Source organism: Leptodactylus fuscus, chromosome 4 (genome assembly GCF_031893055.1).
Source record: "Leptodactylus fuscus isolate aLepFus1 chromosome 4, aLepFus1.hap2, whole genome shotgun sequence".
NCBI classification, from domain to species: domain Eukaryota; kingdom Metazoa; phylum Chordata; class Amphibia; order Anura; family Leptodactylidae; genus Leptodactylus; species Leptodactylus fuscus.
In genome coordinates, this window is record NC_134268.1 from 161,695,211 (window position 1) to 161,710,709 (window position 15,499).

A 15,499-nucleotide genomic window follows, 5' to 3' on the forward strand; every position below is an offset into this window, starting at 1 on the left:
CAGAGGCCAATGAGTAACCCTGGACTGTCAAGACCTAAACAAATTCCGTTCGCCCAAAAATACCATCCGTTGTCCATTAAAATCAATGGTATAGTCCGGAAGCATTGGTCCAGTCTACATAGGGCTTTTCCCTCAATAGAAGAATTTTCACATCCCCCTCTTATGAGTTATAAGAGGGAGAAAAATCTGAGAGACACATTGGTCAAGGCCGACTTTGGGAGCATCAACAAAATACCTAGACAATCTTTCTTGGCTACTCCCAAACGGGGCACTTTTCCGTGCCTGCACTGTATCCAGTGTTCTGCTGTCATCCGTGGGGACCATTTTCTTCATCCCCACACAGGACATCGCTTCCCTATCCAAGACTTCTTTACCTGTGATTCATCGTTTGTGGTGTATTTACTTAAATGCCCGTGCGGACTATTATATGTGGGGGAAACCACCCAACATATTCGAGATCGTTTCTCCAAACATAAATCTACAATACGGAATCATGTTGATGCCCTACCAGTCCCATCGCATTTCAGCAAAGCTAGACACAACGTGTCACAGCTAAGATTCCAAGTAATAGAACATGTTCCGGAGTCGAGAAGGGGAGGTAACCGTATAGCCAGACTTAAACAAAGAGAATCCTTCTGGATTCACACTTTGAATACCATTGAACCCCTGGGGCTCATTCGGGCCTATGATAGGACATATTCGTTCTAACACGGATGACACTACCCTGCTACAGCTTGTTGTACTACCGTCGGGACAAAAGGACGTGTGTATACTAGCGCCTCAAGAAGATTGTAGTGTTTCTGTTTTTTTCGTTTGTCATTGTTCTCTTCAGCATTCCTTACTTTTTATCCTTCTAATATGTATTTCTTTGTTCTCATTTTCACCATAACAATTTTTCTTCTCCAGGTTCCTCACCGGCTGATGTATCTTTTAGTATGCTCTCATGTTTACAGTTTTCTAATGCATGTTTTCTTCATTTCCTTACAGATGAAATGAACACTCACAAGTCACCCCCTGGTATAGTATAGATATACAGTAGCATAAGTTAGTTTTGCTTCCCTTGGTATCTTATAGTACCTCATTTTTACCCTCCCCTTTTTTCCCCCCTCCCTCCCTTTGTTCCCTTTCCTTTGTTGTCCCGATCTTTGGGATGCTTTTGGGCTATTCTTCCCCCCCCCTTTTTTTTTGATTCACCCTCTTTATTCACCCTTTTTATTTTCCATTTTCCTTGACCCATGTATATTTCCTCTTATTCATGTTTTGTACCCATATTCCTCCTTTTTTCTCTTCTTTTCTGCTTTTTTCTTTTTCCTTTTTTATATATAACCCCTCTCTTCTTTTGATCTTTCTGCTTCCCTTATCTCCTCACTCTTGTATACAAGCTTATTCCTTTTATCCTTTTATCCTTCTTCATTTTCTTCTTCTTGCAGCTTTCCCTTACCTCTCCTACCTTGATACGCACACGGTCATGAGTGCGCATGCGCGTCGCCGGTGGAACGCATCGGTGACGCGCACGGGCATTTCCGGCCGCGTCACTTCCGGTTCCACGGCATTAGCGCGCCGACGGGCCGGTGGGCGGCGCGGCTTCCGAGCGCCGCTCTGACTGGCTCCGCTCGCCATCCTGATTCATTTAAAACCCTTCTGGCTCCACTCCCCAGCACGCCATGACCCTGCTGCGCACTCTGCTTTATTGATACTAGGTATGTGGTGGTTTTTTCATGTGTCCCCTCCTGTTATCAGGCACCTGCTTCGCCCCACTTCCGGTTTACTTCACCACTCTATCTGCCGTCCTATACTGCTGCTATTTCTCCTCCTCACCTCTTTTATTGGGACAGCTGTACTAGCTCTCCACTTTCTTCTTCTCCATCTTCCCTCTATATTTTGGTTGTTTCAGTTGTCTTTCATATTGCCCTTTTTCCTACATCCTATTCTGGCCTCTTTGTTTCTTTTTCTTTTTCTTTCTTTCCCCCTTATTTTTTTCCCCTTTATTTTTCTACTTGGTCATTACGCCCAGTTACATGCCATACTGTGTACTGCATCTTTCACTGATATTTTTCGTCATTTCTTTCCTAGATCTGATCTGATGAAGGTCGACAATGACCGAAACGTTACGCTGATTTATTGATCTAGTACTCTTCTTATGCTTGTCAAATACGCTGATTTATTGATCTAGTACTCTTCTTATGCTTGTCAAATCTATCCGTGGCGCTAATGTACCTAAAATTTATGTACTTAAAATAAAAATTTGTTTCACCCTTTCACCTATTTACGGTGTGCAGCAGCACACTATGTCCAGACGCTGAACAATGTCAGGATTATATGTCCTGATGTTGTTCAGCATCCAGACACAGTGGATGAAGATGGCAGTGGCTGAATGCAATAGTACTGACCATGACTTATTATATTCTAATAGTTAGCCAGTTGCTTATACCTCTTCCTGTTTTGTAACCACGCCCTAATTAATAATTACCATTATGGTGTCCCTTCTTTTCCAGTGACTGTTACTTTGTCTTGTTCCATCAAGCCAAACATTGTACCTTAAGAACCGTAACTACTAAGCTGTGGTAGTATCTCACTACTTCAGTAAAGTCCCTGTCCCTGTTTTTCAACAAACAATGCATACATGCGTGCTGCTCCAATATTTTGCTTCAATAAACCAACACACCTTCTATCCCAGATCATTACAAACCAACCATATACCTCGCTTCCGGAGATCTTCTGATGTTTTCTCAATGTCTTCTACATTTCCATCTAGGCCATCAGTGAAGACTAGCATCATCTACCCAGCATAAGGAAGACACAGGAAATTAACATGACATGAGATAATATGACTTATGTAGAGATGACCGGTATGTAGTTACCTTTGCTCTTCCTGCATCATGGTTTTGAAATATCTTCCACATTGACTGGAGAACTGATGTTGTTAGATAGGAAGGGCCTTTGACAAATATGTCTTTGAGTGTCTGTGCTAAATCCAAACTGTAAGTGGTGAAGCGTGAAGTTGTATTGGAGTTTGGAATGTAAAAGGCTACACTGATTTGAGGTATCGTGCCGGGGGTGCAGCTCAGGCTTCCCAAATTCATCATGCTCTTTAAGATATTAGCAAAACGAACTTCCAAGAGATTCTGACTATGGAATAACTTGGCACCATTGGGATACGTTGAAATATCAAATCCAACTATAATATCAAGTGAACAATCTACAAAGAAAAAGATAGAAAAGACATGTATAAGATTACGTAAATGATGACTTCCATAGATAAGTTTAAATATGATAGAAACAGAGATGGAGCCCTTGAGACGTTAGGCAATCTAATTGATAAGAAAGTGCTTATTTGGGAATGGGATTGTAGGGTCACTCTAGTGAGAGACGTCATACACATACTTGAGTCACGTACAGTATCTGTTGTGTTTTTCTTGCCAGACAATATCCTTAACCCTCAAAGGGTATTTAAGAATTGGTACTAAGAGAAAGTCTTCTGTGAAAACACTGGAAATTCCAGTTCTCTGCAAAACATGTTGAGGTGTGTTGCCGGTGCTCCCTGAGTCTGATATTGATCATTTTGCTACAACAGACATCGCTGAGAACGCTATTGCCATACAAAAAGCAAACACTCTTATTGGTAGGTGTCTATTGTAGGAGATGGGAGATAAAGGTTAGATTTTACATAGGAATTTGATTCTTCAGCCGCTGTAATGACATTTACTGATAATGTATCTGTATGTTTAGATGAAATAAACATAATTGCAAGGTTTTATATGTATAAGTTATATTATAAATCAGATCATACTCACTCTCAGCAGGTTTCGGAGAACATATATTTTCAACTAAACTCTTTTTAATTCTTTTTAATGCATCAAAATTGTGGACAGAAAATCGTCTATCTGGTGTTCCAGCAATCTCAAGAAGCTGAGTTTCAGACACTCTTCCCACTCCAATGGCATATGTAAAGATACCCTTACTTCTTAGAACTTCTGCCGGCTGTGCAACCTTGTCTTGTGAGTCCCCGTCTGTTATGACAATTAATATCTGCTGGACCTTTTCATTAATACGACTATTATTTGCTGGACTTAATAGAGCAAAATTTGTTTGTTCGAGAGCTCCTCCAATGAGGGTGTTTCCAGTCATCCATGTGATGGTTTTGATCTTGTTCTTTAAAGTTTCCTTATCCTGATATGTTTTTAGCTTGAACTCCATTTTGAACGACTCATTAAATTGAGCGACACCCACATTAACCTTGCCAGAATCAATGTCAAAATCATCAATGATGGATACCATGAAGTCTTTCATCTTATCAAACTCGTCAGATCCAATACTTCCAGAACTGTCAATTAGAAAACATATATCTGCTTCTGCTTTGCATACTGTAAAATATAAAAATACCAACAGCAGTTAACAAGGGTAATAGTGCAATATATAAGATATCAGGGAAACAGCACAACATAAAACTTGTACAAGTGGTGCCCTGGCATTATACAGATGCCTCCTTTCTTATATTTACTCCAGGTGCAAGACGCCCCGAGATGGGTGGCACGATCTTACCAGCTTTGAAAAAAAAATTTTTTTGTTACTCTGTCGGGCATGGCAAATTAACAGTAACATTTATTTGGTTAAGTCCAAATAAAGACAGCACCAGCATTAGTAAGGGTACCAGCCTAAGGGTACAGGCAGATCCATTATTAGATGTAAAAATACACAGCACCCCAAAAGACTTGAAAAAAGTGAGGGTTTTATTGCCCCACACAGACAAGCAACATTTCAGCTCAAAGCAGTATAAATACATATACCAATACGTATGTGCTGTATAGAACTATTATGTACGGAACTCACCTGATTTTTGGCATAGCGCATCTGATATGTTGAGAAAAATATCCGTTAATTGTTCAAATTGATCAACAAAAAACCATTTGCCCTTGGATCCAGCCATTGTCACTAGCTCATCAGTTTTCGCCTTATGTACTCCAATTGCAAATATTATGACCCCAGCTTTTTCAAGGGATCCTGCCGTTTCATTAAGTTTCTCATGATCATGAGAGTCGCCATCAGTTATAACAATAAGATACTGGGGGACCCCTTCAGCTTGGCGACTGCCGCGCTCCTTACGAAAGAATCCCTTTGCAGATTTCAAGGCCGCAGCAGTATATGTGTCTCCTCCTGATTGGTCATCATTTTCAATAGCTTTAATAATATCATTTTTATTGTTGTATTGATTAAGGTCAAACATCTCGTAGGGTTGAGTTGCGTATTTAAGAGCTCCAAATTGAACTTTGTCTCTTGCAACATCTGATTTATTCACAAAAGATATAACAAAGGATTTCATTATCTTAGCTTGCGTTTGGTTGATGCTACTTGAAATATCAATCACGAAAACAATGTCTGCTTGCTGTATTGTTGGACAATCTGTGAACATACAAAAGGAAAGTTTTATTTTTAAAACAAATGCAAAAGTGCAATCCTTCTGTGTGTGCCAGTTTCACACATCCTGAATACTGTATTTGCTTTAGGTCAAGACTAGAGATGTACAAACCTCTCAGAATTTGTTTCGGGTTCGGTCAGCTTGGATCCCTAATTTATTTCGGGTTGAACAAGTTCTGTACGATCCACAAATTAAATTGGCTTAAAACATAGTGTAGAACACCTCAGGTTCCAGTCCAAAATACGGGGTAGCCGTGACTGGATGCCGATGCAGTGCACCAGCATCCAGTCACGGCACTGCAATCCGGATTAGGCCCAAATGAATGGGCTTAGTCGGGAGCATCTTCAGGCGGATTCACGAGATGCAATCCGCCTGAAGAATGAGCATGTCCATTCTTTTTTCCGAGAGTCGGAACAAACCACTCTCAGAAAAAAGAAATGACTGGCTCCCATTGAAATCAATGGGAGCCATCTTTTTGGTCAGGATTTTGAGGTGAATTTGGCCTCAAAATCCTGACTAAAAAACCTAGCCTTAGGGCTAGTTCACACAGTAGAAACCTTTTCTGCCATGTGATTTTTCTGCACGACTAGCTGCAACGGGATGCAGTGCATCTGGATGCTGCAACAGGATGCAGTGCATTGGCATCCCCTCGCGGCATCCCACTTCTGAATAGGCCTGAATGAATGGGCCTAATCCGGGAGTGAGTCTCGCGCTGCAGATGCCGTAGTGGAATCCACGGGTAGACAGGGCATGTCGCTTCTTTTTCCCGCTAGCTGAAAAAAATCACTAGCTGGGAATAAAGCAAGTGGCCACCTGATGTTTAACCACAAATGTATCGAGTGTATTTGGGTTGAGGAGTCCCAGAATGAATTCAATAATACTTTATAAGTTCATTACCACAAAAACAGAGCAAACAGGTATTATCTGAAGAACCACCTTCAGGTTGGATCTGACACCTGGCATCCCTGAGGCGGGATTCACAGGCCATTGACTTCATGTTCATTTGTTACATGGCCTGTTTGCAGTCCAGTGCCATTCAAGTGAATGGGACTGAGCTGCAATGTCAAGCACAGCCGCTATATAATGTATAGTGCTGAACTTGATAAATAGTAAAGAAGCTACATCGCTTGTCCAAACTCTGCAGCATCTTCAAACAACTGATCATTGGGAATACCTTCTGTCTGACCACCTCTGATGTGATACTGAAGGTCCATCCTAAAGCTGAGTCACCAGTATGATAATCCTAGAAAACGCCTCTAATAAGAGGAACTCTATGGTACATACATACATAGAACTACATTGTATTTATGTACTATGCTACTACTATGTATACTGACCTTCTTTACAGATGTCAACAACCAGATCTTCTTCCTTTAACGTCAATGTTTCAAAAGACTCGACGTAATGTATTTGTCCTGAAGGTCCACTTATTTCTTTTAACTGAGTTTTATTTGCCTGAAAAATGCCCACAGAGATTATGGTCACACCACTATTCCTCAGAGAAGCAGACGGAAGTCTGACATCATCTTGTGATTCTCCATCCGTTATAAGTACAAGAATCTTTTTCACTTTGGGTCTGGCACCTTTTTCTGTTGTGAAGTATGGCGTTACATATGTTAGTGCTTTCCCAGTATTTGTCCGGTCATTCATGTATACCATTTTTTCAATAGCGTCCCAGATAGTAGCTTTGGTTCCTCTCTTATTTAGTTGTAGCACCTCTTCACTGTTAGTACTGTATTGGACAATACCAAATTGTATGTTATCTGGCCCAACCTCTGTTCTATTAACCAGGCTTTTCATAAAATCCTTCATTTTTTTATAGTTATCGATGCCGATACTCCAAGAGCTGTCAACCACGAACATTATATCGGCCTGCACTTTGCGACAAACTATAAAGACAAAAACAAAATACTTAATCCCACATGATATCCCATATACAGTTTAACTTATTCGGCAATATATTGTTTATTGTTTTACCTTCGCTTGAACAGATTTGCTGGGCTATGAGATTTTTTATGTCTTTCAGAGAGTCAAAGTTGTGTACATAATGGACCCTATGGGGATCTCCTGCAATTTCCAACAATTGAGTTTGGTTGGCTTCTTTAACTCCAATTGCAAACATATTTACTTTATTTTCCCTGAGGATAATGGCAGCCTCCTTCACACTATCTTGAGATTCTCCATCTGTAAGAACAATGAAATACACAGGCACATTCCCTGCCCTGATATTGCTGGGATCTAATATCAATGTACTTGTGGAATTTATTGCTTCTCCTGTGTTGGTTCCTCCACCCATCTGCCTGATGTCTTGTATCTTCATTTTCATTTCAATCTTATTGTAGTTATTACCAATACCAATCTCCAGTCTATTGCCCTCAGAATATTGTACAACACCAAGGCGAACCTTCTGAGGCCCAATCTCAAACATATGTATTAGTTCCACCAAAAATTTCTTCATGGTTGTAAAATCATAGGGAGAAATACTTCCAGAACCATCAATGAGCAGATAAATATCAGCAAGATCTGTCTTCTGACATCCTATAAAAAATTGCATTAAAAATATTAAAAATAATGTATTGTAATTGGATAATGTAATTTCATTTTACAGTCCACTATCAATATTCAGGTTCATAACAGATTCCAGGACATAAACTCAATCCATATCAGGTTGTAATGTACAGGGGTGGACACAACTGGGTAGGAATTCTAAGTAGTTTACTGATGATGTAGAGCAAAATAAGAATAATGTCTCTGACTTGTGACATTTGGCTACCTGGCCTGTACAAGGGAAGGAACCTTCTCAAGCACATAGTGGTTAACATGCTGTGCCTCAGTCTGTCTCCTCATCACATTGATCATTGTCCATTTGCCGGGCCTGGAGCTTCTCTTGCACATACCTAGGCACTTAAGCCCATCTTCAAGTACTTTCTAAATATTGCAGCTCAGTCTGTCTATCCAGCCTCCAGGCTGTATCCCGCTCTCAGACTATATGCACACCAAGTGAGCACCACAAGCCAAAGTTTGGGCCAGGCAAGTTCTACCACAAATCTGCCCCTCCTGGATTCCCACCCTTAGCAGACTGACAGGATCTACAGTTCTATCACATCAAGCACACCCAAGAAGGTGCTACAAGGTGAGCCTAGTTTCATTGTATCTCTCTTTCTCATTTTTCTTTAAGTGTCTATTTTTTGTCTGAATAAAACAAGTCCTTTACTATTGTTATGAGGGCTTGATAAACGATAATACCTGTGTGCCTATATGACAATGGAAGAATGGTGTCTAATAAAGGGTAATTGTACATGTGAAATCAAAGTCCTGTTTGTATCCATTTATTAATGGTATATTTTATGTGTTAACAAGACACTTAAATTCATAATGTAATAGGGCTGGTTATACACAACAGATTATAGCAACCCAAACACTTGTTCCACTTGTTATCCATAGTGACACCGCCATGCACATGCATACTTGCCTTGGTCAAGTGTGTATTCGTTCTGAAAAATGAGGGAAAAAAAAAACAACTGCCAGATTCCTCCATTAATGGGTTATCACCTTAGGACATAAGGATTGGTCATATTGAAATCCAACATGCCCTACCCTTCTCAGCTCTAACATCTAATGTTAGGAGAAATTTGGAAGGTGCTCATACACATTAGATGTCAACTGGTTCTGTCAAAATCAGCAGGGTTTGCATATACAGTATACATGTAATATGTATGGACAGCTTAAGAGGAGGACTAGGGGAAGGCTGTGGAGTGTGCTAGATGCTGATTTGCACCACATGTGAACCCTAAGGGGGCGTTCACACAACCGCCGCAGCCCTCCCTGAGGTTTCCATCCTAAACCCTAGGGGAACTGGACAGGGTACAGCTTGCTGGCAGTCAGCTTTAAAACCCATTCATTTGAATGGGTTTTTAAAGGTGACTGCCAGTGTCTGTATGCAGCCTCTCCCCCTTGAAACAATTTGTACATGTAGGAATTTGTGTCTGTGCAAAAAACCCCCAAAAAAACAAAAACGGTCTCCAGGTGGAAAGGCCCCATATAAATACTGGCGGTTACCTTTAAAAACCCACTCAAATGAATAGGTTTTAAAGCGGACCACTGGCAAGCCGTCCCCTGTCCAATTTCCCCAGGGTTTAGGACAGGGCGGACAGCGGCAGTAATGTGAACGCCCCCTGAGACATCAGATAGCATGTAAATCCAATGCTGACTACTACTATCTTCTTTAACTGTAGGATTGTAACATCTCTGCCTGTTCGGGTCACTGCGCCACCCTCTACTCGCATGCGGCGGTGCAGGAGGCGGGTGCAGTTTGGTTCTTTGTTTAAAGTTTTTGGTTGTACTGTGTGAACACGGCTCTAGTTCGTTAATTGATTTTCCACCACACCCGTCTCCTTCACCTTCATTTTCCTCTGCTCCTCTAAGAGTTAAGTTTTCTTTTGCCCTGTGATTGACAGCCTGCCTTCCTATCAGGTTCTGGGTGGGTTCTTCCTCCCTATTTAGTCTTGGCTTTCATTCACACCAGTGCTTGCTATTGCCTTGTGCGCACTTGCTTTTTGCTGTCACTATTTTTGCTTGCATTCTAATCCTTGACCTCTGGCTTTCTCTACTGACTATTCTTTGGACTCCGATTCGGCACTGCATCGCTCGACTGTTTACTGACCCTTGGCTAGCTGACCTCTCTTTGTTGTTTTCCGTCTTGTCTGCGTTTTATGTATCACGTATACAGGAAGGGACTGTCTTCGTGGTTGCCGCCTATTACGTAGGATAGGGCCTGGCAATAGGAAGGGATAGTTGGGGGCTTCAGCATAGGGCTCACTGTCTCTTGTGTCCAGCCCCAGGGTTTTCAACAGCTACTGGAGAATTGCTGTCCTAGCAATTCCCTAACAAGGATGCTTCCATTTTCTGGAAGTATGATAGCAGTAACATTTGTGACCTCGCAACAATGTACCATTTAAGAACATTTGCATCATCTCAGCAGGATTTTCTTTTCATTATATATATTCATTATATATAACTATCTTACCCAATTTTATTTCATGTTTTTTTTCCCGCAAAAGAACAGTATCTCTTTCAACAGAATTTACAACCATCTTCAGTAAAGTGTCCGCCTTGTTTGAAAGATCAGAAAACGTCTTCGCCTTGATCTTATAACTGTGCGTTGGTGTTGATACAATTTGGTTCAGTTGTGTTTCATTAGCTTCAGAAATGCCTACACCGAAAATTCGGATTCCTTCTCTTTGAAGTAACTTGGCAGCTTGAAATACATTGTCTGTGGAAGACTTATGGGTGACCAGGATTGTTACTTGTTTTAATCCCTGGTTCCTCCTGGTTGCTGTAGAATCACCAAACACTAAACTCCTTGTATAGTTCATTGCACCTCCAGTATTTGCTGTCTTTTCAATTGAAGGTTGGAGGGCTGCAATATGTTCTTCCACAATAGATCTATTGAAGCCAGCATCGAGGGAGACAAGTAATTCTGATGTATTACTAAATGCAACCAGGCCCACATGGGTGCAGTAATCGCTTATCTCCAGATCCGATGTGACATTGATTAAGAAATCTTTCAACAATGTGTTTTCCAACTTTGTATGCTGAGAAATATCCACTATTAGCACCAGGTCTGTTGCTATACCTTTGACACACACTGGAAAGGGATAGAAATCTTGTTAATAAATTGAAAAGCAGAAGAAATATCCACATAAATATACAAATCTAGGAAATATGATAATGAGGCCTGGTTCACATCTGTGTTCAGTATTCAGTAGGAGAATCCATTTGGGGACCCCCGAACGGAATACCAAAAGCATTGACAAGCGGTGAGCTTATGAAAGCACACGGACCCATAGACAATAATGGGGTCTGTGTGTTTTCCGCGCAGTATCCGCACAGAACATGCAGAGAGAAAATTACTTCATGAACTATTTTCTTCTCCACATGAATTGTGCGGAGGCCACGCGGAAAAACATTTGGACCCCGTTATAGTCTATGTGGTCCATGTGCTTTCATTGCTCACCACTTGTCAATGCGTTCGGTATTCAGTTCAGGGATCACTAAGCGTACTCCCTGAACGGAATACCGAATGCAGATATGAACCAGGGCTAACATATTTTATATAAAAATATATCCACATCATAAACTTATAAATTACTCTGAACCCAATGGGCACTCTTCAGGACATTGCCTCAACACCTATCACTTTACAGTAGATGCCAAAAATTCATTTTAACCTGCTCAATCATAGAAAAGTATTATAGAATGCTGTACCGACCCTAAAATAAGCTTCTGTGAGGTGCTGTAGGAAGTATAATGGTAAAGAGTGGAGAATAGTTCAAGGGCTCACTCATAGTAATAGATTATCAATTATTGGAACATTGAGGATTTTCATCTATTCTTGTAGCTTACCCTTTTTCCCCTATTCCACAGCACTTTTTTTTTTTTTTTTTTTTTTAAAAAAAAACAATTTCCAATACATTAGAAGACATTAAAGCATAACTAAACTTTTGAACAACTTTTGATTTTCTGGTGGCATTTGCAGAAAATTTTAAGAAAGCAAAGGAAGAATAAAGAAATGCAGGTTTTCACAGAAAGGAGCCAAAATTTGCTAATAAAGTATATTACAAAATTTATCAATAACACAAATGCTGAGGGAAAATCAAAAGATGTTCAACCGTTTAGTTTTAAATAATGTCTCATAAAAAAAAATCTCTCATATGGCTATGATTAGAGATGAGCGATTAGTACTGGATCGAGTAGGTGTTCGATCGAATACTACAGTATTCGAAATACTCGTACTCGATCGAGTACTACTAGCTGTTTGAAGTTAAGATTCGATGCAGAACCAGTATTGATTGGCAGAATGCTATACATTGCCAATCAACGCTGGTTCTTCTCTTACCTTTAGAAGTCTTCTCCCTGCGCAGCTTCCCCGCGGCGTCTTCCGGCCCTGAATTCACTCTGCCAGGCATTGGGCCTGGGCAGAGCTGACTGCGCATGTCCGCTTGTAGTGCAGGCATGCGCAGTCGGCTCTGCCTAGGCCCGATGCCTAGCAGAGTGAATTCAAGGCCGGAAGAGGACGTGGGGATGCTGTGCAGGGAGAAGAATCCAGCCTGACCCTCACTCATGGACTTGGTAAGTAGAATTTGATCGAATGTTGCGTACCCCTGAAACGAGCATTTCCCCCCATAGACTATAATGGGGTTCGAAACCCGTTCGAACAGTCGAACAGTGTGCGGCTGTTCGAATCGAATTTCGAACCCCGAACATTTTAGTGTTCGCTCATCTCTAGCTATGATATCTTTTTTTAGCCTAATTTTGATGTAGGGTCCACAGTATAAATTTCCACCTTTGGGCAATAACACTATAAACAAGTCTTATGTGACGCAGACATTTTTCACTTTCGTGTATTCCAGAAGCAATAACTTTCTATATTTTCTCTTTATGTAGTCATATGAGGACTTGCCAGTTCAGCCATTTTGATCTTTTTTTCCTGCTACAGTGTTTACTTATTGAGACAAAAGTTTTTATATTTAAATAATTTGGGCATTTTCAGACATAATGTATTTCTGTTTACTTTTATTAATTATAAGTTAATTAATAAGTATATAATTATTTATATGTGATTTAGTGAAAGGGGATGATTTAAACTTTTAGGTTAATTTTTACACTTTTTAAAACTTTTTAGTTATTTATTTTTTAGTTAATGGGAGGGCCATCCCATTACCAATCCTCATATAGAACGAGAAAATAACTACTCAGATGTGTGGTTGCATTTGACTCCGGCATTTGAATAGTTACATGCCCATGATCAGAATCAACTCTGATCACGGTCCCTGCTGTGTGAAACAGCCCTGACCCGATGGCTCGTGTGTCCGCTTTACTCCATACTGGTGTGCATAGGGGTTAAACAGAGGAATATGGAATGTTTTCTCTTAGATCCATATAGATTGCAATATGAAATATTCTTGCCTAGAGGTAAGCTGTACACAACAGATACTTTTCTAATAAATACCTATAAAATATTATTATTGAGACTGTAAATCTAAAGGATAAAAGAGAAAGAAAACTATAGAACAGAATGTGTCACCCATAAATTCTAACCAAGATGTAGGAAATGTAGGAAACACTAGGCACAAAATAACAATAATACCCTATAGGAACCTTACCTGCAGATGCATTACTATATGCTTTGGGGGAAGCAGTAGTAGATGGTATAGCTCCTAAGAAAATAATAAGGGAAATAAAAAACATAAACTTAGCAATCAAGTCAAGGCTCAGCAATCCTGTCACTGTCTTCCTAGCGTAAAATGATCATTGTAAAAGAAAAGGGTCAGGTACAAGAAGGATAAGATCAAGAGATACATGGTAGTCTAGCGTTACACAGTGACGTCTGACCCTTAGCCTAACATGTAATTCCTTGTCTCATCCTTCTTGTATCATTATCATACTTCTGACTATTGTGAAACTGATTGTGGCACTTATCCTATAGTTAAGAAATTTACATTTTATGGTTAATAACTAGTATTTTCTGTCTAAAACTTACCAGTTTGTTGAGTAGATGATAGCTGCACCCAGATAACCACCACAAGTAAACCAAACACCAGTGTCATTTTCAGAGCACCACGTAGCAGTTACTGAAGGATTCTAAGGATAAAATTTTACAACAAGCAAAGTTGACAGTGATACATAGCAAAAGAAATAACTTTTTGTGTGATAAAAAAGTTTGTTTTTAGTATCAGAGGACTTAAGTGAGTCTTTATGGACAGAACATGTGGGATATGTTTTTTAATATAGGACATTGTTCTCCTATAAAGGGGTTTTCCCATCTCACTGTTTCAGCAGTTTGCCTGCAGTCTCTTCTTCTCACTTCCTGTATTGCCCCTCCCCCCCAGCTTGCTCAACAGGACACTATGAAGTAGCACAATACTTATGCAGATCAGATAATATGCACATGCTTATAGAGAAGACTCAGTGTGTTTAATCCTGAGCGGAATGCCACCCCTGGATGCAAGCGCATTGCACCGGCATCCAGTCGTGGCTAGTCGTTTTTTGGGCTGGATTTTGAGGAGACCTTCGCCTCAAAATCCAGTCCAAAAAACTCAGTGTGAACCTAGCCTAATACTTCTACAGACATAGGACTATGTTTGCATTTTTAATAGAGATGAGTGAGCAGTGAAATATTCGATATTCGTTATTTGTTTTGAATAGGCCCATAATATTCGACTATTCGAACGAATATCGAACCCCATTATAGTCTATGAGGAAAAATCGTTTTTTTCAGGGGAAACCACTATTCGACTCAGGAGGGTCACCAAGTCCACTATGACACCTTAGCAAATGATGACAACACCTCTGGAATGCAACTGGGACAGCAGGGGAAGCATGTCTGGGGGCATCTAACAAGCCCAAGTAACAATTTTACCCCACTATCACAGCCTATGAACTACATACTTTCCACACTCAAAAAAACCTCTATGAAAATGGGAAAATACCTGGAAACCTTCTTTTCTCCCCAATTGGATGGACAGAAACCCAAATTTTACGCTAAAGAAACATTACCAAGCACCCCTTTAAATCACATTGCCCATGACAACCACAGATGGAATAGGCAATGGGAAATCCAACAGTACCCACCCTTAACTGTCATTGTGTATGTGTGTGTGTGTGTGTGTGTGTGTGTGTGTGTGTGTGTGTGATGTGGTAAGACCTTAAAAAATTCACTTTTCTGGCCCTTAACGTGAGCCCTTCCAAATTAACTTAGAGGCCCTTAAGCTGAGCTACCAGCAGAGATTGAGGTCCTTGAGGTGACTTCAGTCTTTTACCAGCAGAATTTTAGGCCCTTTAACTTAGTTCAGCCTTGCACCAGCAGTTTTTTGCCCTTTGGGTGAGTTGAGCCTTGCACCAGCAGAGTGTTAGTCCCTTTAAAATTGTTAGCCCCTAAAACAGTGGTTCCAAAACCATCACTCTCATTGTGTGGGATGATGCAGTGGATTGGAGTGAGGACCCAGACATTGACCTTGATTTTGATTATGAAATTGATAACATTTTGGCATCAAGTCCAGGGGGAAACTTTTATTTAGAGCA

The 15,499-nt window shown here is 40.4% G+C and overlaps 1 protein-coding gene across 1 annotated transcript in view; it reads right to left on the reverse strand.

The window, feature by feature from the left end:
* LOC142200728 (collagen alpha-6(VI) chain-like) overlaps positions 1-14,025 on the reverse strand; it is a 49,422-nt gene extending 35,397 nt beyond the window's left edge. Inside the window, exons 1-9 of the mRNA XM_075271292.1 lie at positions 13,959-14,025; positions 13,582-13,635; positions 10,443-11,063; positions 7,394-7,954; positions 6,754-7,305; positions 4,831-5,400; positions 3,795-4,364; positions 2,862-3,199; positions 2,701-2,779 (exon numbers count right to left, since the gene is read on the reverse strand). Of these exons, the coding sequence (XP_075127393.1) occupies positions 2,701-2,779; positions 2,862-3,199; positions 3,795-4,364; positions 4,831-5,400; positions 6,754-7,305; positions 7,394-7,954; positions 10,443-11,063; positions 13,582-13,635; positions 13,959-14,025 (3,412 nt within the window). The remainder of the gene's footprint in view (positions 1-2,700; positions 2,780-2,861; positions 3,200-3,794; positions 4,365-4,830; positions 5,401-6,753; positions 7,306-7,393; positions 7,955-10,442; positions 11,064-13,581; positions 13,636-13,958) is intronic.
* Between the last annotated feature and the right edge of the window lie 1,474 nt (positions 14,026-15,499).